Here is a 25,319-nt window from a genome sequence, read left to right as displayed (position 1 = left end):
AAAGTATGAACAGCACCTGTCAGTTTTTGATTGTTTGCTTTTCTCTCTGACCTTCCCTGCTCCTGACACACACTCCTTTGAAGAGGAAAATATGTTTGCATTCTTTTGTGAGACGGAACTGTCATCTCCGTCTTGTCAAGGAGCACGTTTAAACTTTTGAAAGAGAGACATGTTTGCAGTGTTTGAATAAAGTTCGAGTCTCTACAACCTCCTGTTTCTGTGCAAATCTGTGACCCAAGCGTGACAAGTGGTACCAGGAATTACAGTACACCCAATACCAGCATCTTTTTGACTTCCTCGCGCACAATATTCCATCGTGCTTTCGGAATCCGATATGGGTGCATCTGCACCCTAACACCGGGTTCAGTAGTGATTTTATGTTCTACAAGATTAGTCACACCTGGCAAGTCTGAAAAAACAGTGTTCCGTTCAATCAAAGATAACAACTGTCTTTTGCGAGTCAGTCAAATCGTCACCAATGGCAACGTCAGTCTGAGAGACAGCAGCCAAAGTGTAAATTGGGTATGTCTGAGACTCGTTATCTGGGCTACTCCATGGGCAGGGGTTTACTCAGACCTCAATTCAGAAAAATGGAAGAGATGCTTGCTTATCCACGTCCAGAAACAAGTACAGTGCATCTGGAAAGTATTCACAGTGCATCACTTTTTCCACATTTTGTTATGTTACAGCCTTATTCCAAAATGAATTAAATTAATTTTTTTCCTCAGAATTCTACACACAACATCCCATAATGACAACGTGAAAAAAGTTTACTTGAGATTTTTAAAAAATTTATTAAAAATAAACTTGAGAAATCCCATGTCCATAAGTATTCACACCCTTTGCTCAATACTTTGTTGATGCACCTTTGGCAGCAATTCCAGCCTCAAGTCTTTTTGAATATGATGCCACAAGCTTGGCACACCTATCCTTGGCCAGTTTTGCCCATTCCTCTTTGCAGCACCTCTCAAGCTCCATCAGGTTGGATGTGCACTGTGCACAGCCATTTTAAGATCACTCCAGAGATGTTCAATCAGATTCAAGTCTGGGCTCTGGCTGGGCCACTCAAGGACATTCACAGAGTTGTCCTGAAGCCACTCCTTTGATATCTTGGCTGTGTGCTTAGGGTCGTTGTCCTGCTGAAAGATGAACCGTCACTCCAGTCTGAGGTCAAGAGCGCTCTGGAGCAGGTTTTCATCCAGGATGTCTCTGTACATTGCTGCAGTCATCTTTCTCTTTATCCTGACTAGTCTCCCAGTTCCTGCCGCTGAAAAACATCCCCACAGCATGATGCTGCCACCACCATGCTTTGAATGTAGGGATGGTGCCAGGTTTCCTCCAAATGTGACACCTGGCATTCACACTTGAGTTCAAGCTTTGTCTCATCAGACCAGAGAATTTTCTTTCTCATGGTCTGAGAGTCCTTCAGGTGCCTTTTGGCAAACTCCAGGCGGGCTGCCATGTGCCTTTACTAAGGAGTGGCTTCCGTCTGGCCACTCTACCATACAGGTCTGATTGGTGGATTGCTGCAGAGATGGTTGTCCTCCTGCAAGGTTCTCCTCTCTCCACAGAGGACCTCTGGAGCTCTGACAGAGTGACCATCGGGTTCTTGGTCACCTCCCTGACTAAGGCCCTTCTCCCCCGATTGCTCAGTTTAGATGGCCGGCCAGCTCTAGGAAGAGTCCTGGTGGTTTCGAACTTCTTCCACTTACGGATGATGGAGGCCACTGTGCTCATTGGGACCTTCAAAGCAGCACAAATTTTTCTGTAACCTTCCCCAGATTTGTGCCTCGAGACAATCCTGTCTTGGAGGTCTACAGACAATTCCTTTGACTTCATGCTTGGTTTGTGCTCTGACATGAACTGTCAACTGTGGGACCTTCTATAGACAGGTGTGTGCCTTTCCAAATCGGGTCCAGTCAACTGAATTTACCACAGGTGGACTCCAATTAAGCTGCAGAAACCTCTCAAGGATGATCAGGGGAAACAGGATGCACCTGAGCTCAATTTCGAGCTTCTTGGCAAAGACTGTAAATTTGCAAAAACCTCAAAACTTTTTTCACGTTGTCATTATGGGGTGTTGTGTGTAGAATTCTGAGGGGAAAAAAATGAATTTAAACCATTTTGAAATAAGGCTGTAACATAACAATGTGGAAAAAGTGATGCACTGTGAATACTTTCCGGATGCACTGTATGTGCCTTTCTGGGGCTTGCAGGTTATTACAGAAGATTCATCTGTGATTTTGCAAATATGGCTGTACCTCTTTCAGATCTTGCTAGAGGCAGGAAAAACCGGCCTGCTGTATGGACAGACGTTTGTGAACGTGCCTTTTGTGATTTGAAAACTGCTTTGTCATCTTATCCAGTTTTCCAATTAAAGTTTGGGATATTCTAAATGTTTTGTATTAGTGTTGTGTGTTGCATGTTGCATGTTCCACGGCGCCTATAAGAGCTGTTCGTTCGTTTGGTAATTTTTCACTTTTTATTGCTTTACATTGTATCACAGTTGATCTGATTTGATACTCCTCATCAGCAAAAGAATCTCCAGTGACATAGGGAAATGTCTACAAGCGTTTAATAAATTCATACTAACAAAATGGTTTTGTAAGCATTCACCCCTTCAAGTTCTTATCTCGTAGACGGCCATCTTGCAGGTGGAGTGCTCAGGTCTGGTCTCCTTTCGCGCTGCCATTTTTTTTTCCCCCCTCAGTTTTCTTTGCAACTTTTGCAATCTTATTAGAATGAAGGCACCCAGGCAAGGACGACACCACTTTGACTGACCGTGAGTAGTGGAATTCCAATAATGCACAAGTCATGTGTAATGCCAAGGTGAGACTGATGAAACATTGCGGCTCGGTGGTCCATGATTATATTTGAGGCAGCTTAGCCTTGTGGTGGCTGCCTTGTTGGTAAGGTAACTGGCTGATCACTCAACGTTTCAAATGGCCTGCACTGTTCATTCTAACAGCAATCACATCATTTTCATATGCCAGGTAGCAGCGGCTACCTGTTGAGAGATGCTGTTGCCTTATACCTTTCCTGGACCATCCCGAATGCAGAGGAGGGGTGCTATAATGCCCTGTGTGACCGGGTGCAGAGCTCAGCCTGATACTCTTGACTATATGTGGGTAGCTGCTCTAACAGACAATGAGGGTCTGAAGTATTCTATTTGCATATGTATGAGTTTGATTAGCATAGCATGTTCTTCCAGGTCAGCAGCCAGGTGAGGTTCAAGGGCACCTTTCACGTGTACTTATTTACAAGATGGTTGTGATCTAAAAATGGTAAATTACACAGAAGTGCACATACACACTTCAAAGTTTTTTTTATTTATTTTTTTAAATAACACCGAATCCCGAGGTCACAACAGTACAAGAGAGACCTAGCAGCATATGAAGCTGTACAGAGCAGCACCACCGGATACAGGCCGGGACTTAAGAACATGTTGTACTCTGACAGACCTGGAGAATTAAACATCTGTTCAGTCTTGAGCAGGTGCCCTAGTCCGGGTATTTAAAATCTTCGGAGTCTTCAATTAAAAGTATATCCGGCATAACACATTTAGCTGAAAGGTGAATCACGTACTTGACACCGGTTGATATTAAGGCAGAAGAGAGGCTAGGGATGCACCGATCTGTGTCAGCCCACGATCGGTATCAGTCGATACACTTAGAAAATTTTTCAGTTTAAGAAATAAAAGACGCAATTTTACTGCCGATTATTCCACTTGCAGCAAAAAAAAAAAAACTTCCCATAATGCTTCAGCAACAAATTTAATAGGGATAAAAATGTCTCGCTTAAGTGTGTGTGTGCGCGGATGACAATAGAAATGTGAAAAATTCATGAGGAGCGAATATTTGTCAAAACTACAGTACAACCAATCTGATCGCTCTCCTCGAGGCAAGGCCTCCGAAGGGACAGGACGAGTTTCTGAGAAGCATATCGGTCAAAGAACGCTCAAGTTTCCAGCGCTGGTTAAGGAGAGCGCAACTCGGTCAATAGCGTAAGCATTTGATAGCTGAAGAAAGTTCGATGCAGGTGGTACAAAAGCTCCAAATTATTGCTTGGTACGTAATGGGATTCATTGCACATGACTGTCATTTATGGCACATTTTTAGCACTTCGTTTCAAATCAGTTATTGGAAATGTGCAACTGAGAGAAGTCAAGTTATAAAATACTGTATATAACTCGGGCTGTGTTTTATTATGCAAATGTTAATGTTGCCTACACTGAATTAGTGACTTCAAATGAGAGCAGTTTAAATTATAAAAAAAATAAATGTATAAAACTTGGGAGACTTGTCGTTTATTTCTTAGGCCAAGAGTGGGTATCGTTTTTCATCTCTTGAAATAAATGCAGTTTGATTTTTCATATTTTTGCGACTGTCATTAATTACACTTTCACAAATAACACTTTGCTGTTGGTATTGCGGACAGAAAGTTTCCTATCGGGACATCACCACAAAGATCATGTCGCACTGAAGCCGGGAAGTGCGTCTTTGTGCACAGAGTTGTGGGAATCTAGAAAACGAACTACCGAAACAAGCAGTTGAAACAGAAACCCAGAGGACCTCTAAGGATCAGAATTGCACTGTGGTGAACGGCTGCTGGTCAGCTGAGAACCCACAACATGGACAGTTTCTGAACACTGCGAGTGGTGCGCCTCAGGGTGAGGTCAGCTGATATCTCTTGTAGTCTCATCCTTTTTTTTTTTTTGCAGAGTATTGTCATTACACGCCATCCATCCACAGCACAAATCCCACCCTCCTCGCCAAGTGTATCGCAGTGAACTTGCACTGCAAAGTGTCTCGTTTCGAAGATTTGTACTGTGGTAAACCTGCAGCAACAGTCAGCCATGCGAGGCTATTTCTTAATATCTCTCCCTTTTTTTTTGCTCTTCTAGTCTCGCCCTTTGTGTGTAGTTTCACCACATCACTCCAACCGTCCACAACACAAATCCCATCTTCGTCAACCAGTGTGTTGCCGTGAACTTGCACCACGAAGCATCTCGTTTCGAAACTTTGTACTGTGGTAAACTGTTACTGGTCAGCTGACAACCCACAACATTAGTCAGCCGTGCAGAGAACGTTCCTTAATGCTGCAACTTGGTGGGGTTCCTCGTGATGTCGGCTGATCTCTCTCTCTCCCCACCCCCCCCCCCCACTGTCGCCACTACACCACCTATTCAGAGCACAAATCTCATCCTCGTCTCCAAGTGTATTGCCATGAACTTGCACTACAAAACGGCTCGGTAGCTAAGATTTGTACTGTGGTGAACTGCTCCTGGTCAGCTGGCAACCTGCAATGTTAGTCAGCCCAACAGAGACTGTTTGGTAACACTGCAAGTGGTGCGCTTCCTGCTGATGTCAGCTGATCTCGGTCTCACACTTTTAGTATCACCACTACACTCCACCCATGCACAGTGTCAATCCCTTCCTCATTGGCATGAACTTGCACCCCGAAGCATGTCCGTCTGAAGATTTGCCCCGTGGTGAATTGCTTCTGATTAGCTGCCCGCCCACAACATTGGTCAGCAGTGCAGAGAGCATTTAACACTGTATGTGGCGGGGTTCCTAGTGATATACGTTGATCGGATATGTACTGTAATTGTCCAAAAATTCAATGTCGATTTTTGAGGAATCAACATTTTAGACCTCCCTGACTTTCTCGTATACAAAGCATAGGGAAAGTATTGGAGTCCTCTGACATTCATCAAAATCTCGAAATAGAATTTTCAAAGTGTCAGACCTCCCCGAGTCCGAAAATACCATTTTTGGAATTATGTTTGTGTCTGTGTGTGTAAACACAATAACTTGAGTACGCTTCCACTTAGGTCAACCAAATTTTGCATTCAAGTATAAGGTAAACAACAGATTTCTAACAACTTTTGATGCAGCTGGAGAGTCAGATTTATTCAACTTTTATAATAATTGTTCAATATATTATTGATTTGATTTGTTGTTGATAGTTCTTTAATGCATATAATGTAAAAATATATTCATCCCATATCCGAATATACAAGAGCGTCTACGGCCGACTGCATATACACTCCACCCATCCACAGCACAAATCCCACCCTTGGCGCCAAGTGTATTGCCATAAACTTGCCCTGTAAAGCTACTCCGTTCAAAACTTTGCACAGTGGTAAACTTCTGCTGGTCAGCTGACAACCTACAACATCAGTCAGCCATGCAGAGACCGCTGTTTCTTAACTCTGTGAGTTGTGGACTTCTAGGTGACATCAGCTGATCTGTCCCTCTGAGTCTCGCCCTTTTTGTTTAGACTACACTTCACCCATCCACAGGACAAATCCCATCTTCATCGCAGAGTGTATCACCATAAAGTCTCTCAGTTTGAAGATTTGCACTGTGGTGTACCTGCCGGTGGTCCATCTCTAAACGTGCAACATCTGGCTCAGAAGCGGTCACCTTACGGTGTGAGCTTAATGGAAGAACTCCTTCAGTCGGTCGCACAAAGACCATCTCTGAGCACTCCGAGCGGAGCTGAACTCTAGTGTGCCCGAGTGAGTGAGGGTCTCTTCCTGTACCCTTCTGGTAGTTATTCATTTACCCAGTGGCACCTGAAGTTTATTTCACTCGTAGCTTTACAGATTCCCCAATCAGAGCTCTCGACACAGAGTTTCACATACAGTACAGTAACCATCGCATTTGTGTTTATTTCAATAAATAAACATACATTTTTCATTAAAAAAAAAAAAAGTTTACCAGGCTCATTTTAATCGGAAGTTATCGTACCAATTTTAAAAACTCCCCGAGGGTCTTCAGCCTTGACATAAAGGCAAGTCTGTCACCGGCCAAGAGAGTCTAGTTTGAAAGTCGGGAATCTGGCTAACATGACAAACCACACAGGAGACCTTTTTGCTGATAGGAGGGGTGGGGTGCGCTGGGAGATTGGTTTAGTGGGTAGGAGGTGGTTCTTTTCGTCAATTCCCAATTTGGTGAGGTTTCTTTGTAGTGCCTTTCACAACAGACATTGCAGCTGCTGGTTATGGCCTAAAGTGTCCTTGAAATTTGGTTTCACAACAGGACAGAGGAGGAGCACGCAGACCCATCCAGGACAGAATTTCAGCGGGACATCATGCGGACAAACTCTGGAAAATGAAGAGGGATGGGGATGAAAGCATCTGGTTAACACAGTAGTGGACCCCTTAGGCATGGTGGCAGTAGTAACGTATTTCATTATAGGCTGCCAGCCCATCCTAATGACCCAGCAAAGACACGGATGGACACCACAAGCCCACTGAGTGAAAGGAGATTGTGACCAACTGAGGATCTGAACCCACCGAAGAACCTCTGAGGGACACCACAAGCCCCCAGAGTGAAAGGAGACTGTGATCAACTGAGGATCTGAACCCACCGAAGAACCTCTGAGGGACACCACAAGCCCCCAGAGTGAAAGGAGACTGTGATCAACTGAGGATCTGAACCCACCGAAGAACCTCTGAGGGACATCACAAGCCCCCAAAGTGAAAGGAGATTGTGACCAACTAAGGATCTGAACCCACCGAAGAACCTCTGAGGAACACCACAAGCCCCCAGAGTGAAAGGAGACTGCGATCAACCGAGAATATGAACCCACCGAAGACACTGTGAGGGAGTGCTGCTTAGGATCGCACCCCCATACTACCCCCCGGTAATCACACAGTCCGATTAAACATTACAGAGGACAAAACGATTCTGTCTTTTCTGAATATTTAAAGTATTATCTAGGTAGTAAAAGTGCTGTAAAGTTTGAGCTTATAAATGAGATGTGCTGGAATTGCAAAAAAAGTTAAACATCCCTGATGAAAGCGAAACCAACAAGCTGAACAAACGGCGTCAGTCATATTTAGTGATGTGCAAAATGATCCGCGTGAAATCGAATTTGTAGCCAAACTCGGGGATTTCCTTTCACAAAATAAATCCCAAGATGTCTTTCGCTTCCTGCAAAATTTCTTGCTGTTGACCCAAGAAGAAAAAAAAAATATAAAAAAAAAAATTGTAGAAGTAAAACAATTGTACGTATTTACTTTAGTTATAAATGCACTAAAAAACAAAACAAAAAAAAATTCTTCAAGCACAATTTTTGTGGTTATAAATAAAATGGTGGGGTGCACAAATTAACCGATTCAATTTTTCAACCTTGTTTAGCATGGTGAGAAATTACAATGTTGATTTTTTTAAAATATTTTATGATGAAAGTAGCAATTCTATTAATTGATTGAATTAATTTGTGTGCCCCACAATGAGGACGAAGAGCTCTGTCCAACACTGAAAAGTAAGACATTCATTGGTTGCTAAGTGACCTTCAGCCAATGATGTTGAGCCTTTCTGTTTAAATACAGTACATCCTCAGTGACCAAGGTAGTAATTCGGTCTGAGAGATCTCTACGACGTCTCAATGATAAGTCTCTTTAAGCGCTAGGGAGCTGTGTATACATCAGGGGTCCCCAGCTCCGGTCCTGGAGGGCCCCAATGGCTGCAGGTTGTCATTCTAACCCTGGTACACAGTTTTTACTGCTAATTACAGTATATACTCGTATATAAGTTGGGTCTTGAAACCCGAAAAATCGATCATAAAATCAGACCCCAACTTACATGCCTGTTCAAAAATGTTGACACTTACATTTTTTTTTATATTTTGTTTCCTCCAATCTCACATCGTTTCTCAGACACATCGAATTTTGTTTCAGCAGCGCAGTTACCAATTTCTTTCACCACTTCAACGACTTTTAATTTAAAACCAGCTTCATATTTTCTTCTGATCGAACGCTCCATTGTAGATAAGGGATGCTCTTACGATAAAGGTGTATGAGGGTGTAAGGTACAAAACATGCACATCAGTGCAAACGTTGCTTCGGAATAATTCGGGTATTACTGTGTGGTCACGTAGGCACAAGACATAGAAAATTAAAGACCGTGTACTGCATGGTTCCTCTCTCAGGTGGGTATAAGCATATCGTAATCTCTTGAGTCAATAGTGTGAGTTTTCTGCATTCGACTTATGGTTGACATTATAAAATACTGGAAATTATACAGTAAAATCAAGTGGCGACTTATCTTTGGGAGAACTTACACGTGAGTATATACAGTAACTCCTTTTCCTTTCATTTTAATTGTTTTTGAAGATTTGTTCCCCTGAATTGTTTAATTTCTTTCCTTAAAAGGCACCCAAACAGAAATGAAATGTGAAGTGAGTGAGCCAACAGATGACCTGCTAAGTCAGGGCCTCAAACTCCAACCAGTTGATTAATTAGGCGCAGATTCTTGTTGTTAATTAAACTTGTTCTTTAATTCCATGGCTTGTTGCTGCTCTCATTGTGCAATAGCAGACATTTCTGAAATTGTCGATTTTCTCTTTTCTAAGAGCTCTGGTAAAATGTTTTGTGGATCTCAGCAGATCAACAATCCTGAGACCTTCATCTTTGTTTATTTTCAGATATTGTGTGATGGACGCAGTTGGCTGGTCCTGTTTTGGCTCATTTTGTACCTCATTATTGTTTGGTAGCTAATTAAGGGGTCTGAGTAGGTCAATTAAAATGAATGTAAAAGGAGTTAATTAGCAGCAAAAACAGGTCAGTAATTAGGAAAAGGGTTAGAATGAAATCCTGCAGCCACTGGGGCCCTCCTGGCCCGGATCTGGGGACCTCTGGTACGCATCATTCATACGGCACTTTTGTGGTTAGGGGTGTGTGTTTGTGTGAGAGTAGACCAACCCAGTAACGAACCTGGTAAGTTCACCTCTCCCAGGAGTGAGTAAGTAGGTAAGTGGAAGAAGAGGAGAATACCATGATAGTACACGGGTTCAAGTTATTCCGCTGGTCGCAGTCTCCATCATTTCTTTATTTTGTCAGTGATGCTGCTCATCATAGTTACCCTGAGGCTTCCGCTGTTGACCAGTGCTACTCTTCTTTTCTTCTTTTTTTTTTTTTATACCCCCCTTCGATGCTCACCTTCGAAGCTCACCAGTCCGTCCCCATTGAGGTCGACGTCCTTCACAATCTCATCAATCTCCCGTGGATTCAGCTGTTGGCCGAGAAGCTTCTTCATGGCCTCCCGAAGCTCGGCTGTGCTGATCTGGCCGTCACCGTTGGAATCGAACTGTCACGAGACAAAAAGGGGTTAAGTGGTTGAACAAGGAGGCAGATGCAATGCACACGCAGTCCAGCTGGTGGGTCATGTTTATGGAGCTTGTCCGTCTCTACCAAGCATCTGCTTCTCCATCTGGGTTTATTGTTTTTTTCTTTTATGTTTTGTCCGTGTAACTCGTGTCCCAAAGAGGGTGCCATCCTGAGTGGCCTTCTTCACAATATTTAATCAATTGCATAACTTTATAGAACATCTCTGAAATTCAGATGAGAGAATGAATCATGGGAATGGACAGGGGAGGCTCGATTTCCTTTTTTAAACGAGACCCCAGAATCGTGTATACGATGTGGACAGTATGGTGACAGGCATTACAGTGGATTAGCAAAATCTTCACGTTTTTCATGCTTGGTTGTGCTGCGGCCTTGAGCTAAAATCATTTCAATTCGTCTTTTATCTCTTCAGGCAGCACTCGATACCCCCGGAAGGCCCAACCGGATGTTGAGGGATTCTTGCAAATTTATTCCAAGTCCTAAAACTGAAATGCCATTTTGAGACCCTTGAAATTGGGCTGAGGTGCCTCCCACTCAAGTAATCATTGCTGAGATGTTTCTACACCTTGTTTAGGGGCAACTCAGTTGACTGAACATAAAGAATCTGACAAACGAGAGGAGACCATTCAGTCTGTTTGTCGCTCACGTGTTTAGCCGTCCCAACATCTTGTCCAGATTCTTCTCAAAGGTTCTCAATGTTTCTGGTTCAACTGCATGTCTCAGTGGTTTGTTTCAGGTTCCTTCAACTCTTTGTATAAAGAAGAGCTTCCTGGCTTGAGTGCTAAATGCCCTTCACCTTAATTTCCACTGGTGACCTAACGTGATTCACCGTAGACTTGGAAGAATCAGTTGAAGGATCATCTTTAGCAATGTCTTTGAGAACTTTGAAAACCTGGATCAGGTCCTCACACGCAGTCTCCTCCAACTAGACCTGGTCAGGCAAGGCACACATCCGTCTACAGAAACCATGCAGAGCTTCGAGACAGGATTGTGTTGAGGTACAGGTCTGGGGAAGGCCACAAAAAACATTTCCTGCAACATTGAAGGTTCCCAAAGGAACAAAGGCCTCCATCGTTCTTAAATGGAAGATGTGTGGGGAACAACATGTCTCATCCTAGAGTTGCAAATCCTGACCAAAGTGAACATTCAGAGGAAAATGGCCTTGGCATGACCAAGAAACGGATGGTCACCCTGGATGAGCTCCAAAGACCCTGTGACAATGGAAGAAACTTCCTGAAGGACAATCACCACTCATGTGGGCTCTGTGACAGAAGCCCCTCCTCTGTATTGAGGCTCACTTGGAGTTGGCACAATGGCACCTAAAGGCTTCTCGGACTGTGAGACACAAGGTTCTCTGGTCTGATGAAACCACCATCAGCGCCACGTCTGGGCATCACTCATCACCTGGGCCCAATGATCATCATGATATGGAGTTGAGGACTGAGTCACCATTGAGGAGAACCCAAATGGAGCAAAGTGCAGAGATGCTTTTTCATTACTGCCTGCATTCTGAGGAGGACATGCAAGTGAGAATCTCATTGACTGATGTGCCCACAACAATACAGCTTTCCACTTTGAACCCAATCATGAATTTAACTGTTATTCTGTTATTTAAATGTCCGATGTAAATGCCACTGCAACAACATTCACCTTAAATTACTTTGAAAAGATGAAGATGGCCAGCTGGGTGTGTTGACACCTCAAGCCAGTCATCTATTTAAAGAAGTGATGTACCATAAATTTAAAAGTGTCAGGATGTGACGAACAGTCCCGCTCCATCCCCAGACCAAGTACAGTGACACATCCACCTCGCTGGAGGTGACACAACTATAACAAGTCCAAACCCCCAAGCCCACCCTCACCTCTCGAAATGCGTCCCGGAGCTCCTTGACTCCAATCATGTCTGCTGTCTCGGCCAACATCTTGGGTCCCATCAACTCCACAAAGTCATCAAAGTCCACTTTGCCCCCACCTGCCAGACAGACAGACAGACACACAGGGACAGCAGTTATGGTGAACCCTACGACGGTTTCATTTTACATTTTTTGTAATTGAACCCACTCAGACACAGAGTCGTTGCTCTCGCTCTTCTAAACTATGTAAAACTCACAGATCTGCTGGCTTAGTTCGATGAGTTCCATCTCGGTGGGCATGTAGCCCATGGTCCGCATGCACTCGCCAAGGTCTTTGCAGCTGATGAACCCATCCCGGTCTTTATCGAACTCCTTGAAGGCTTCCTTCAGCTCTGCAGATAAAGAATTACACAGCAGACAAAGGGAAGGGGTGATACGTTAGAAAAGCCCACCGACAGAGATTCTTCAAAAAGGGAGGCATTCTGTGTGACTTGAACTATGAATCAGTTTACCGTCTCAATGTGTAAAACGCCCACAAGGCAGGGACACTAAACCATCCACTACCACCCCCTACTAAGGTCGGGACAGTGCCAGACCATCATCTCAGGTCAGGTCAGGTTGGGGAGCATCCACCACAAGAAAAAAACAGTTCAGGATCCTAGTTGGCATCCCCTCAAGCAGAAACACAGTCCAGTCCCACAGACAGGTGTTACGTGGGCGTCCCCTTGGTCTGGTCCAGCCTCTCAACAATGAGGGTCCTGAGAGCCGGATAACCCTCAGGAAATCTCACGTCATGGCTGTAGTGGTATAATGGACGCTCGCTCACAATGCAGGTCATGTGCCTCATTCGGGACCCCTTGAACAACACAAAGTCAAACCAGCGATACCCAAGGATTCTCCAAAGAGACACCAAAGGAGTCCAGTCTTCATCTCGTGTCACTAGATAGCGTCCATGTCTCACAGCCATATAGTAAGACAGGAAGCACCAGAACTCTAAAGACTTGGACGTTCGTCCCTTTGCAGAGATATCGGGAGCTCCACGCACCCCTTTCCAGCGATCTCAAGACCTCCCATGCTCTCCCAATCCATCTACAGACCGTCACACTACTGGAAATGCCACCCATGTTTGTAGGCACTCGCTGCATGATGCTTTCAGATTTTTTTTATTCATCTATAGACAGCGGGGTTCTGTCGTCTGGCCCAAGTATGACCTTCTCAGTAGGTAGGTCCTGCTAATGTACGTTTCTGGGGCACGCCACCTCTGCGAAAAGACTTAATTTCCTTAAATTTTGGCCGGGCCGGTGTCCCCTCCACTCGCACTGCTGTGAAAGTAGCAGTGGCCGGACCCTTCCTGGCAGATCCAATCAATGAAAGCATCACTAAAACCAATGGGGACCGCCACTGCACTGTTAAGATGCTCAAAAGCAACCAGTCCGTTTGAGACACTAGACCCCCCGTAAGGAAATGGTGGGATGGGTTAAAGCACAGGTGCCGAACTCCAGTCCTGGAGGGCCGCGGTAGCTGCAGGTATTCATTCTAACCCTCTTCTTCATTAGTGACCTGTTTTTGCTGCTAATTAACTCCTTTTACATTCATTTTAATTGACTTGCTCTTGAAGACTCGGACCCCTTAATTAGCTTTAGTTTTAATTAACTTGATTTTCCTTAATTAGCAGCCAAATAATAATAATGAGACACAAAACAAGATGCCACATGACCAGCCCCCTTGTGCCCGTGACACAATATCTGAACATAAAGAAAGATGAAGGTCTCAGTAAGGTTGATTTCTCAGGTCACCAAAACATTTTGATGGTGTTCTTAGAAAAAACCGAAGAATCAACAGTTTTGGAAATGTCTTCTGTGGCAGAATGAGAGCAGTGACAAGCCATGGAATGAAATAACGGGTTTAATTAACAGCTTCAGACTCAGCTTCTCATTAAGAGATTGGTTGGAGTTTGAAGCCCCAGTTTAGCTGGTCATCTGTTGGCTCGTTTCACGTCTCATTTCAGTCTGGCTGTCATTTAATGAAGAACGGAATCATTTCAGAGGACTGAATCCTTAAAAACAGGGCTATTAAAATGAAGGGAAAAGGAGTTAATTAGCAGAGCAAACTGGTAGCTGATTAGGAAAAGGGTTAGAATGAAAATCTGTAGCCACTGCGGCCCTCCTGGCCCAGAGTTTGACACAACCTTGGGGTTAAAGAGATCAGATACATTTGTGTGGCTTTTGTTTTACAGCTCTGAGCATCGAGTGCAACTATAACGATGAAGACGGCGCGGCGCGGACACACGGAGTCACACTGGACGGCCCACTCATCCACATGAAGCCTCACCTTCGATTTCTTCTGGCCTCAGATCCCGGTCCTGTGGTTCCAAAGGTAAGGCAGAGAAATAAAAATGAGACGTTTAAGCTGATTGGTCAGAAAAAGAAACAATCATCAGACACTTCATGTACAATTTTAACATGACTTCCGTTGTCAATGGAAAGAAAACAAAGTCACGAGATGAAGCCAAGACATGGGCAGGGAATGAAGTTCAATGTGGTGTGTGGGGACTGCTTGGGAAGAAGAGATGCGCCCTCCAAGAATGAGGCCTGTCTGTGAGCAAAAGGCAAGAGGGTCCTTCATCCATCCATTATCCAACCTGCTATATCCTAACTACAGGGTCACAGGGGGTCTGCTGGAGCCAATCCCAGCCAACACAGGGCGCAAGACAGGAAACAAACCCCGGGCAGGGTGCCAGCCCACTGCAGGGCGTGCACACACACCAAGCACACACTAGGGACAATTTAGGATCGCCAATGCACCTAACCTGCATATCTTTGGACTGTGGGAGGAAACCGGAGCATCCAGAGGAAACCCACGCAGACACGGGGAGAATATGCAAGCTCCACACAGAAAATGAACCCAGGTCTCCTTACTGTGAGGCAGCAGCTCTACCACTGCTCCACCATGTCGCAATAGGGTCCTCATTTCCATAATGACCTGGAATGGAATATCATGGAAGTCTCCATTCTCAGACTTACTGATAGGGTGGGCGTCTATGGTGACCAACACTGGACCACAGCGAACAAACATCGGGGTGGGGGGGGGGGATCTCATGTTGCGTAATCCACACATCATGTCATCTAGTCATAGGCTCACAACAAGCATTACGTCCCCCGAAATGGGACCGAAAATGCAATTTAGGAGGCATATGAGGTGGACAGACATCCTGGCAGGAAGTCAGGAAGATCCTTTACCCAGAAGGGAGGCCCCCGAGAATACAGAAAGACATCCCAGCCAAGAGAAGTAAGGAGGTCGCACCGGGATAATGCTGCCCCAGGGGATGGATGGACATCCCAGCCGGACATGGTTCCCAGGGCAGGAGAAAAGGGAAGGATGATCACAGAATGATATCTAGTTGTTTCCCATCCCCGGGCACTAGATGGCAGCAGCCCTCCATGGCGGCACCCATTTGGGAACCAGCATCGAATGCTGGGAACTGTAGTCCAGCAATACAGCCCTGCTAGATACCATGGGTGGCGCAAGGGGGGTACTGTAGGGAGATGTGCTTCCCAATCTATGCGACTTCTGTATGATCCATTGGGCAGTGGCCCTGGAACCAGAAGTACTTCCTGGTCCTCAAATAAGGATGTCAGACCTGGGAGGATGTGGAGCAACACTCGACTGGAGAAGGGCAATGCAGCTTTGAGAGGAATTGTGACTTGTAGAGAGAGAGAGACAGAGAGATGTTGCTTGTGCTTCCAACTGTTTGGAGGTTTAGTGGGGAATAAACTATCCATTGTTTGAACCCGGGACTGTACTGTTGGGCTCACTGATGGCCCCATTCCATTACAAGGTTTATAATGAAACATAGAACAACAAATGCAAAAATGGGGTTGGGGGCTTGAGTTGAAAATATTGAGGGTGGAACTAAAGAAGGAGAAACGAAGGAGGAAAGAAAGCCGAGTCCGCATGGTGGGCCCATAGTTAGCGGTACTGCTTCGTGGTGCCAGGGCTCGAGGTTTGTCACGGCGGATTGAGTTTTCATGTTCTTCCCTACCTGGGGTGTGCTGGATGTTGTCTAAATTGGTCATGGAAAGCGCACACATCTCACTCTGTTCAGGACATCACTCAAAGGGGGATACCCCACCTACTGGTGGTCCTACCTAGGGAGCTGATTACAGAACAACTGTAATCTTAGCCAGTGGAGATAAAGGAGAACAGCAGTTCAGGAAGGGCATCACCTTAAAAGGAGACGCCACCCAAGCGTTACACGTTTTTACACTTTTCTTACCCCATGTTGTTTATAGTGATGGCAGTGAAAAAAAAATGTAATCCCATGCTTTCTGTGCTGGTCCGGATTAGCTCCATGATCCCCAGCAGCCACCGCCTGCAAACGGCGATAATGAAACCGAGGATGAGCCAGGCAAATGAGGACACACACAGTCGAGAGGTACTGTAGGTGGAACAGCGCGTTGGGGGCTTGCATTAAAGCAAAGGTCCACAAACAGGGGTTTGAGACCCCTAAGTGCAAAATGTGCAGTGCAGAAAGTTTCTGAAATGAATAAATTAATAAAGAGCCATGCAGGAGACCCAAGTAGATCAGACAGTTACAAGTTAGCTCCGATTCTGCTGGCAGTAACACTTCAGACATCTGTTTAATATTCAGCAGACAATCTCAGACATGGAGGTCTATCATATCAAACTGACAAGAATAAGGCCACAAAGAAAACTGCAATCTAGTAAACACCGAGATGCGATGCTGGTTAGATGTGGCGGCCTTTCACTCGAAGAAAGTTGCTTCTCATGAATAGGACTTTCTGCAGGTTGGTGGCACACGTAGGGGGGATAAAAAACAGGAAGCAGGCTAGAAAAGCCAGCCTCTGAGGAAGCAGAACCCCGCATTTCATCTGTTATCCATGACCGTGTCACCTCCTTCACCACGATCCTAACAGACCCACAAGCTTCAAGATTCAAAGTGCTGGATCTTCTATGGTCTCCCCGACCGCAGTTCCTCTTTTGGTGAAAACTCCACGGCCCTGACGGCCTACTTCCCGAACTCTGCCAGGAACTCCTGGGCAGCCTACAGGGGTCTCTCTTTCTTTCTCTCTCTGCCACCTCTAATTGGTATACACAGAGAAGAGGCCACTTCTGTCGTCTCCACTAACCCCATACACTGTCGTCACAGGTTCAACGCTTCATCACACCACTTCGCTAAACCAGGAGTGGGCAACGATGGGCCTGGAGGGCCTCAGTGGCTACAGGTTTTCGTTCCAATGCAATTGCTTAATTAGAAACCAATCCCTGCCAGTCTCAGAACCTTATTTCATTTTATGGCTCGTTAGTCTGCAATGTTAGGCTCTTGAATCGTAGATTTTTTTCCTTTCTAAGGATCTCATCCAAATGGTTTGAAGTCTAAAAACGGATCATTCTCAGTCATTCACATTTTCCTCCTAATTGTTTTATTAAACCCAATAGTGCAGAATGAATCCACTCAGGTGTAAATGGAAACAAGTCAGATGGAGAACTGCTGGCTCCTTTGTCGTTTGCATATTATTACTAATATGGAGCCATTAAAAACAATACAGCTGTTTAAGACTGAAGTAAGCAATTAAGGGTGGGGAACCTTAACAAGCGAGACCACTAAAATGAAGCATCAAAATGTCACTCGAGCAATAAGAGCTTCATCAGCAATAATTGACTTCTCATTAAGAAACTGTGCTGGAACAAAAACCTGCAACCACTGTGGCCCTCCATGACTGATGTTGCCCACCCCTGTCCTAAACCATTCACCCCCTTCTCTACTCAGGCGCCCCTTTTTTACATGCTGATAGATGGGCACAGTTGTGGCAATGACGGCCTCCAGAGTGCTAACGAGGCAACTGACTGCCAGTCATGTCTGCACGTGAACGCTGGGCTGGCCAGTTACCCACCCTGGGGCTGCCTTATCATGCTGTCGCCCACACCTACAGCCCCCTGGCCCGAGGATCCCTTTTTATTCATTTATTTACAAAGGTGCTTTGCCCACTATATTACACTTTAATGCAGAATGGAGATAACAAAGTTTCTGGTAGAACGGGACTCAATGGTGACCAACACGGGATAACAGCAAACACTAGCAAGAAATCTCCCGTTACGTGGGGCTCACATAATCCACACGTGAAGTCATCCAGTCGAATGCTCACAACGGGCAAAATGCTTTAGTTCCACTCTTGATGTATGTAGGCCAAGCCACTCATTTTGGCATTGTTGTTTCTTGTTAAATTCTGAAGGCATCTTCTGCCCCCTTTTGAGGACATAATGCCCAGGGTGGGTCTGTGACTGGACGACTTTGCACCTATTGGGACCCTGCAACTGGATTGCTTGACGTGTGAGTGACGTGAAACAAATATTTTTGTTTCCCATCGGTGTTTTTACACTGCGTACGGTTGCCCAGCATTGATCTCCATTGATGCCCATGCACATGCATTTTTTGCTAAAATTGGTTCTGTTACACAAAATCAAACGCGTTCAAGAGGGGCAGAACATTTGAATTGAAGTCCCACCTCTTTTTTTCATTAATTGGTCAAGAGTCCTGTCTTCAATTTAAACACTCATTTGCTCAGCGTGCACTTCTCTAATTTGCCAGACGTGGTTTATTTTACAATATTTTAGCAAAAAATGCATGTGTTTTGCTTACTGGAAGCATACAATGGGGTGACTTGACATGTGAGAGGTGTTTTTAAACTGTTTGCTGCTGCCCAGCGTTGGTCTCCATAGACGCCCATTCTGTCAAAACATTTGCTATCTCCGTTCTCCATGAGATTACATTTTCTTTTCAGCCCTCACTACAAGCCATACGCATGTTTTTTCTAAAATCGATTGTCTGTTTAACATGTCTGGAAAATCAGAGTGGTGCACACTGAGGAAACACACTCACATGGGGTGGAGCATTTGAATTGAAGTCCCGCCTCTTCCCCTTCATTCATTGGTCAAGAGTCCTGTCTTCAATTTGAATTCTCATGTTTTTTGGCGTGCACTTCTCTGATTTGCCAGAAGTGGTTTATTTAACAATATCCATCCATCCATTTTCCAACCCGCTGAATCCAAACACAGGGTCACGGGGGTCTGCTGGAGCTAATCCCAGCCAACACAGGGCACAAGGCAGGGAACCCATCCTGGGCAGGGTGCCAACCCACCGCAGTATTTAACAATATTTTAGGAAAAAATTCATGCGTTTTGCTTACTAGAAGCATACCACGGGGTGACTTGGCAGGTGACTGACGTAAAATGATAGGTGTGAAATTTTCTTTTTCCCATTGGCGTTTTTCTAATATTTGCTTTTGCCCCACGTTGGTCTCCATAGACGCCCATTCAATCAGAACATTTGTAAGTTTCAAGATTAAATTTTCTTTTCAGCCGTCATTACAAGCCACATGCATATTTTGCTAAAATGCAGTCTCTTAAAAATGTCTGGAAAATCAGACGCGTTCACACTGGCTGGAACATTTGAATTGAACACCCGCTTCTCCCCCTCGTTCATTGGTCAAGAGTCCTGTCTTCAGTTCTATAAGCTTGTGTTCTTCGCCTGCACTGCTCTAATTTTCCACATGTAGTTTTTTTTTTTACCAAATTTACCAAAACAATGCCTGCGATTTGCCCCTTGTGAGCTTACAACGGGATGACTCGACATGTGACTGATGGGAAACGAGTTGTCGGGATTTTTTCCCCCCATGGATGATGTTCTACTGTTTTGTTGTTGCCCAACTTCTTTTGGGACTCTTCAAGGCGCACAGCCCCATTTCTTCAATTAAGCGCTCCATGGCCGTCTCGTTCAACAGCTCATCGGCTGGGTCACGGTGGGCCTCCATTTGTTGAGGTCTTTCTTGACTTCCTGCTTGGCTTTTCAGAGATACTTCTCGTAATGGACACGGTTTCACAGATGAAGACGTTCTGCCACGCCTGACTCTGCTGGTTTGTGTCGCATGGATGGCATCTGACAGTCACACGAAAGTCTCGGGCTTCGATTTAGCAGACACCGTCACCCCCCCACCGGGTTTCTTCTGTTGACAAATTTCATCTCAAGCACTGGCAGACGACAATGCATCGTGAAAAAAAAAAAGTCAAAATAAGCAATCCATTTCGTTTCATCCTGTAAAGAGGATTAACATTCCTCAATGTGTCTTGATTGCTGAGTGCTATCAGAATGCATTGCCTTCTCCCTTATCAGCCCCATAAGTCGCAATAACAGAAATAATCCCCTGAGCCCGTCATGTTGGCGCAAAGCACAGCAGGAGCGCGTGCCTGGGTCGGAGGGTGCGGTGCCAAAGCATCACCTGCAGGGTTAATGGTGCTGGAGGATTCATTTCATTCAGCTGATCATTAGACACGACTACACATTATAACGACCCAGGGGGGGCACGCGCGTGAGAGATGGAGGAATGGAGTCTGCCTCTTAATGTCAATTACTGGGGAGTGGCCCTAAAAAGGGGCTGTTGGCATCTGCCCACCGCTCTGGTCTTCAGTGGCTCCTATCCGCTTGTCCCAATGCATTGCCACCCAGCTCCGCACTCACCTGGGGTCAGAGGTGACTCGTATGCCACACGATTTGCCCGGCTCTCTGTGAGCCCACCCAAGTCCGGGGTCCAATCGGAGGATGACAGGCTTCAGCAGCCCGGGGGGACACATCCGATTGAAGTGCTCTTCTGAGGGAGGGCTCTGTCTGTTGCCCCCCCCTTACCTGCAGCTCCTAGTGGTATTCCCACCCCCTCAGATAGTCCGCCCACTTGCTTGGCACCTGAGAAGTTTGTCCCTCTCGTCCCCCTGAGGTCCAGACTAGTGTTGATTGGCAAATTTCTTCAAAGCGTTTTTCTTAGCAAATTATTTACTGATAATTCGGAGAATTTTTTCCTCAGCGCTCCACCCCTCCCTGAGCTAACATTGGATAGGACTGCCCCCCCTAGACCGGGCATATTAAGCTGATCAATTTGCATTACAGACTCTGTGGGATTTAGTTAGTGGTAAAACAGATCAGTAAATAATGCGGGTTCTCAAAATTTAATTTTTATAAAACATATACAGTGTGGGCGGCACGGGGGCGCAGTGGGTAGCGCTGCTGCCTCGCAGTTAGGAGATCTGGGGACCTGGGTTCGCTTCCCGGGTCCTCCCTGTGTGGAGTTTGCATGTTCTCCCCGTGTCTGCGTGTGTTTCCTCCTGGTGCTCCGGTTTCCTCCCACAGTCCAAAGACATGCAGGTTAGGTGGATTGGTGATTCTAAATTGGCCCGTGGGTGTGTTTGTGTGTGTCCTGCGGTGGGTTGGCACCCTATCCAGGATTGTTTCCTGCCTTGTGCCCTGTGTTGGCTGGGTTTGGCTCCAGCAGACCCCCATGACCCTGTGTTCGGATTCAGCGGGTTGGAAAATGGATGGATGGATATACAGTGTGGCGGATGGCCAGGGCCTTTACCCAGCCGGGACACCCCTACACTGGAAGAACTTTGGGTGACATATTCAGGGCATTATCTCCCCCAGAGTGCTAGGTGATGCCCCCCTGGGTTGCAGTGGTGCCTCGAACTCCCACAGGGCTTCATGGGAGTTTCCGTGGGCACTGCCCCTACTGCGGCTCCTGCTGAGGCTTTTGTTGCAGCACTTTCTCCACACCTGGAAGAAGGTCACCAGAAACCTGGAGCACTTCCGAGTGACCCAGGAAAGGGGCCACAGTCAGGAGGAGGTGGACAACGCTTGACAGACAGACAGACAGGGAGTGAAAAACAGCAGAGGAAGTGCTATAAACTGTGCTGTGCCGGTGGGAAACAGGGGAAAGCGTTTCCCACGAGGAAAAAGAAAACAAACATCGAAACATGTGTGCTGAACTTGTGTCCTGCGTCTGTCTGTGTCGGGATCAGGAGGCAGGAATGGCCCCTGCATGCCACCACAGCATAAATAACGAGTTATGCCTGCTTGTCGCCGAATTTCCAGGTCAATCTTCGACTTCCACATCAGGACAAGAGAAGGAGATGCGGGTGCCCTGTGCGTGCATAATTAGCCACATGGAGATAAAAAACAAACCTTGAAGGAGCCCGACACCCTAAAAACACAGGGGACTCTATGAAATAATAATAACAAAGGATTTCTTACTATTTACAGGACGTTTCTATCTTTTTGATAGAAGAAGTACAAAGCACCAATACAGACAGCCACAATAATCATTCCTCCATTCGAGTTGCTCTACCTCTTGCCACGTGTTGGAGCGCACCCTGCCTCCGCTTAGCTAGCTTGTTCAACAGACGTTATCATCCACAGATTGTTAAGGACTAACGTTTGATGTTTTTGAGGGAGAAAGATCAGAGCTTCATGTGTTTCGGAATGGAACGGAAAGATAGGGAAGGACTGTCTCGGGGGGGGGGGGGGGGGGGCATTTATTCCCCCAGTATGCTAGGTGGCAGCTTCCCTTGGGCAGATCTCCCATTCATACTCCCACAGGGCACCTTGTAGTCTTGGTGTGCCATCAGAGGGAGCTATAAGAAAGGTGCCCACCTCGAAGGAGGTGCTGCCAGGCCTTGTAGTCATTTGACACCAGAAGTACTTCCGGGTCCTGAGATAATAAATGAGCCACCCGGCCTCATCTGAGTAGACAAAGCTTACCTGGAGGAGAGACGCAGAGGAAAGTCTGTGCAAGGACTACTGAAACTCGTATAAGGAGTTGGATTTAATAAAACAGCTTTGACTGTACGACTGCACTTGTGTGTTGGGTTTGAGGAGCTGCAGCGCCCTCTGGTGGCCACCGTATATAATATGCATACAGGCACCTTGTAAAATAAGGGTGACGTAAAGCAGCCAATCAGAGATCCGCATGGAGGGGTACATTCTACTCGCCTTGTCCCCACCGCATAGTTTGAGGTGGTGCTGCTGGAGTATGTGAATTTCCCCTTGGGATTAATAAAGTATCTATCTATCTATCTATCTATCTATCTATCTATCTATCTATCTATCTATCTATCTATCTATCTATCTATCTATTATATAGTGCCTTTCACATCTATCTATCTATTATATAGTGCCTTTCACATCTATCTATCTATCTATCTATCTATCTATCTATCTATCTATCTATCTATTATATAGTGCCTTTCACATCTATCTATCTATCTATTATATAGTGCCTTTCACATCTATCTATCTATCTATTATATAGTGCCTTTCACATCTATCTATCTATCTATTATATAGTGCCTTTCACATCTATCTATCTATCTATCTATCTATCTATCTATCTATCTATCTATCTATCTAAAGGCGCAATTTCAAAATGAAGTAAGTTGCTCTCCGGACCCCTAAGCCAAACCCCCTCCCTCAAGTGACTGGGGGGTGCATGGCCCACCTGTTACTGCCTAGCCAGATGTTCCTGCGGCTAAGAGGAGCGTTGGCTTTGAAACGCAGCTCTGTGCCCGGACATCACAGCTTCTCTAAGCCTCCATCAAAATGGTGTAATGCCCGACTTAATCCCTGTGAAACCGCGCAGCAGACTACTTTGCAGGCTGGCAGACCTAAATCTTTTAGGCCTCCCAATAACAAGAGCGGCCTTTCAAATCCCAGAAGAGTGAGAGGTCTTGCTAAGCGCCCGCCCGATCTCTGCTAACCATGCCATTGCGGTTAATGTCATTCTCGTTGTTTAAGATGTCCTCCAGTTCTCGCAGCAGCCTGCCTGACCGTCCTGCAGCAGGTGTGACTCTGGCTGGGACCCAACCGTTTGGGAGGACTATCACGTGTACTGCAGTGCAAGCCTTTAACCCCCCCGGGGTCCTCTTTCTGTAACTCCTGACCCCACTGACACAAAGTGAGCGGATGTGAGGTGCCCCTCGTCTGCTCCATCCTTCCACTTCTATTGACATCTGAGGGTTAGCAAATTGGGCGGCACGGTGGCGCAGTGGGTAGCGCTGCTGCCTTGCAGTTGGGAGACCTGGGGACCTGGGTTCGCTTCCCGGGTCCTCCCTGTGTGGAGTTTGCATGTTCTCCCCGTGTCTGCGTGGGTTTCTTCCGGGCGCTCCGGTTTCCTCCCACAGTCCAAAGACATGCAGGTTAGGTGGATTGGCGATTCTAAATTGGCCCGTGTTTGTGTGTGTCCTGCGGTGGGTTGGCACCCTATCCAGGATTGGTTCCTGCCTTGTGCCCTGTGTCGGCTGGGATTGGCTCCAGCAGACCCCCGTGACCCTGTGTTTGGACTCAGCTGGTTGGATAATGGGTGGATGGGTTAGCAAATTGTTTTTTATTTAAGGTCTGGTCCACACCCAATGACACTGAAACCCGTGAAGCCCAGGGCACCATTTATGGACCTTAGCCTGCTTGTCCTGGTGGCACAGTTGTTGGACTGTACTTTGAGATCTCTGGATTCCTCCTTTGCAAGATGGCACTTAGAGTGGCGCTCCAACACAGCATCAGTTGTAATACTTTGTAACGGTTATGCACAGTCATATAAAAGTCCCCCACACTTGGTTAATTATTAATATTGTGGTCGCCCTTTGACAGATGGCAGACATGTTGTGACATTGATGATCAGAGCATCCAGGGAATTTCCACACATACTACGTTTGTCAGTCACAATTTAAGATGCACTCTGCACACGCGGCAGTAAACCCAAACTAGACGGACCACTCTGGGACCCCAAATTCCAATCCTGGCTCCCCCTGTGGATTCTGCGTGTTCTTCTGGTGTCTGCAAAGCTTTTTATTTTTATTTATTTTTTGGCAAATTCTTCAGTGTTTGTTACATACAGGCATGTGAAAAAGTAAGTGCACCCCTTGAAATGTCATGTTGTTTTCTAACCCTGTTAATTCAGACCAGGGTCATGGGGTGGGGGAGGAGTAGGGGGTGCTGGAGCCTATGCCACCTAGCGTAGGGTAAAAGGCAGAAAAACACACTGGACAGGGCACCACAGGGCAATAACACACACACACACACACACACACACACACACACACACACACACCAAGGCCAATTTGGTGTCACCTAGTCACGTAGCCTGCATGTCTTTGAACAGTGGGAAGAAATGGAGCACCCAGAGGAACCCCACATGAACACAGAGAGAACACGCAAACTCCACATATGGAGGAACTGGGACATGTGGACCCCTTTGGGGATCTCCTTACTGACCCACCGTGCCACCGTCCCATAAAATGTTTATTTTCTTTAACAAAACTCGACGAATCATTTAGAATAGGTGATGTAAAATAACAAACCTCCTGCCATGTTTACTTCCTGTAGTCCATTGTAACATTTAAACACACATAAACGCTCATTTGGCACATGCAAAAAGTAAGAGCAGCCCAACATCTATCACTACGTCGGATATCTATGATTAAATTCAACTGCA

General features: G+C 45.9%; 1 protein-coding gene across 1 annotated transcript in view; it reads right to left on the bottom strand.

Moving 5' to 3' along the window:
- Positions 1–6,945: 6,945 nt before the first annotated feature.
- Positions 6,946–25,319, bottom strand: part of cabp2a (calcium binding protein 2a) — a 32,542-nt gene continuing 14,168 nt past the window's right edge. Inside the window, exons 3-7 of the mRNA XM_051932609.1 lie at positions 14,323–14,353; positions 12,249–12,383; positions 12,001–12,110; positions 9,953–10,100; positions 6,946–7,111 (exon numbers count right to left, since the gene is read on the bottom strand). Of these exons, the coding sequence (XP_051788569.1) occupies positions 7,086–7,111; positions 9,953–10,100; positions 12,001–12,110; positions 12,249–12,383; positions 14,323–14,353 (450 nt within the window). The 3' untranslated portion in view covers positions 6,946–7,085. The remainder of the gene's footprint in view (positions 7,112–9,952; positions 10,101–12,000; positions 12,111–12,248; positions 12,384–14,322; positions 14,354–25,319) is intronic.

Source organism: Erpetoichthys calabaricus, chromosome 10 (assembly GCF_900747795.2).
Source record: "Erpetoichthys calabaricus chromosome 10, fErpCal1.3, whole genome shotgun sequence".
NCBI classification, from domain to species: Eukaryota; Metazoa; Chordata; class Cladistia; order Polypteriformes; family Polypteridae; genus Erpetoichthys; species Erpetoichthys calabaricus.
Note: the sequence above shows the minus strand (reverse complement) of the source record. Positions and strands in the feature narration are given on the sequence as shown.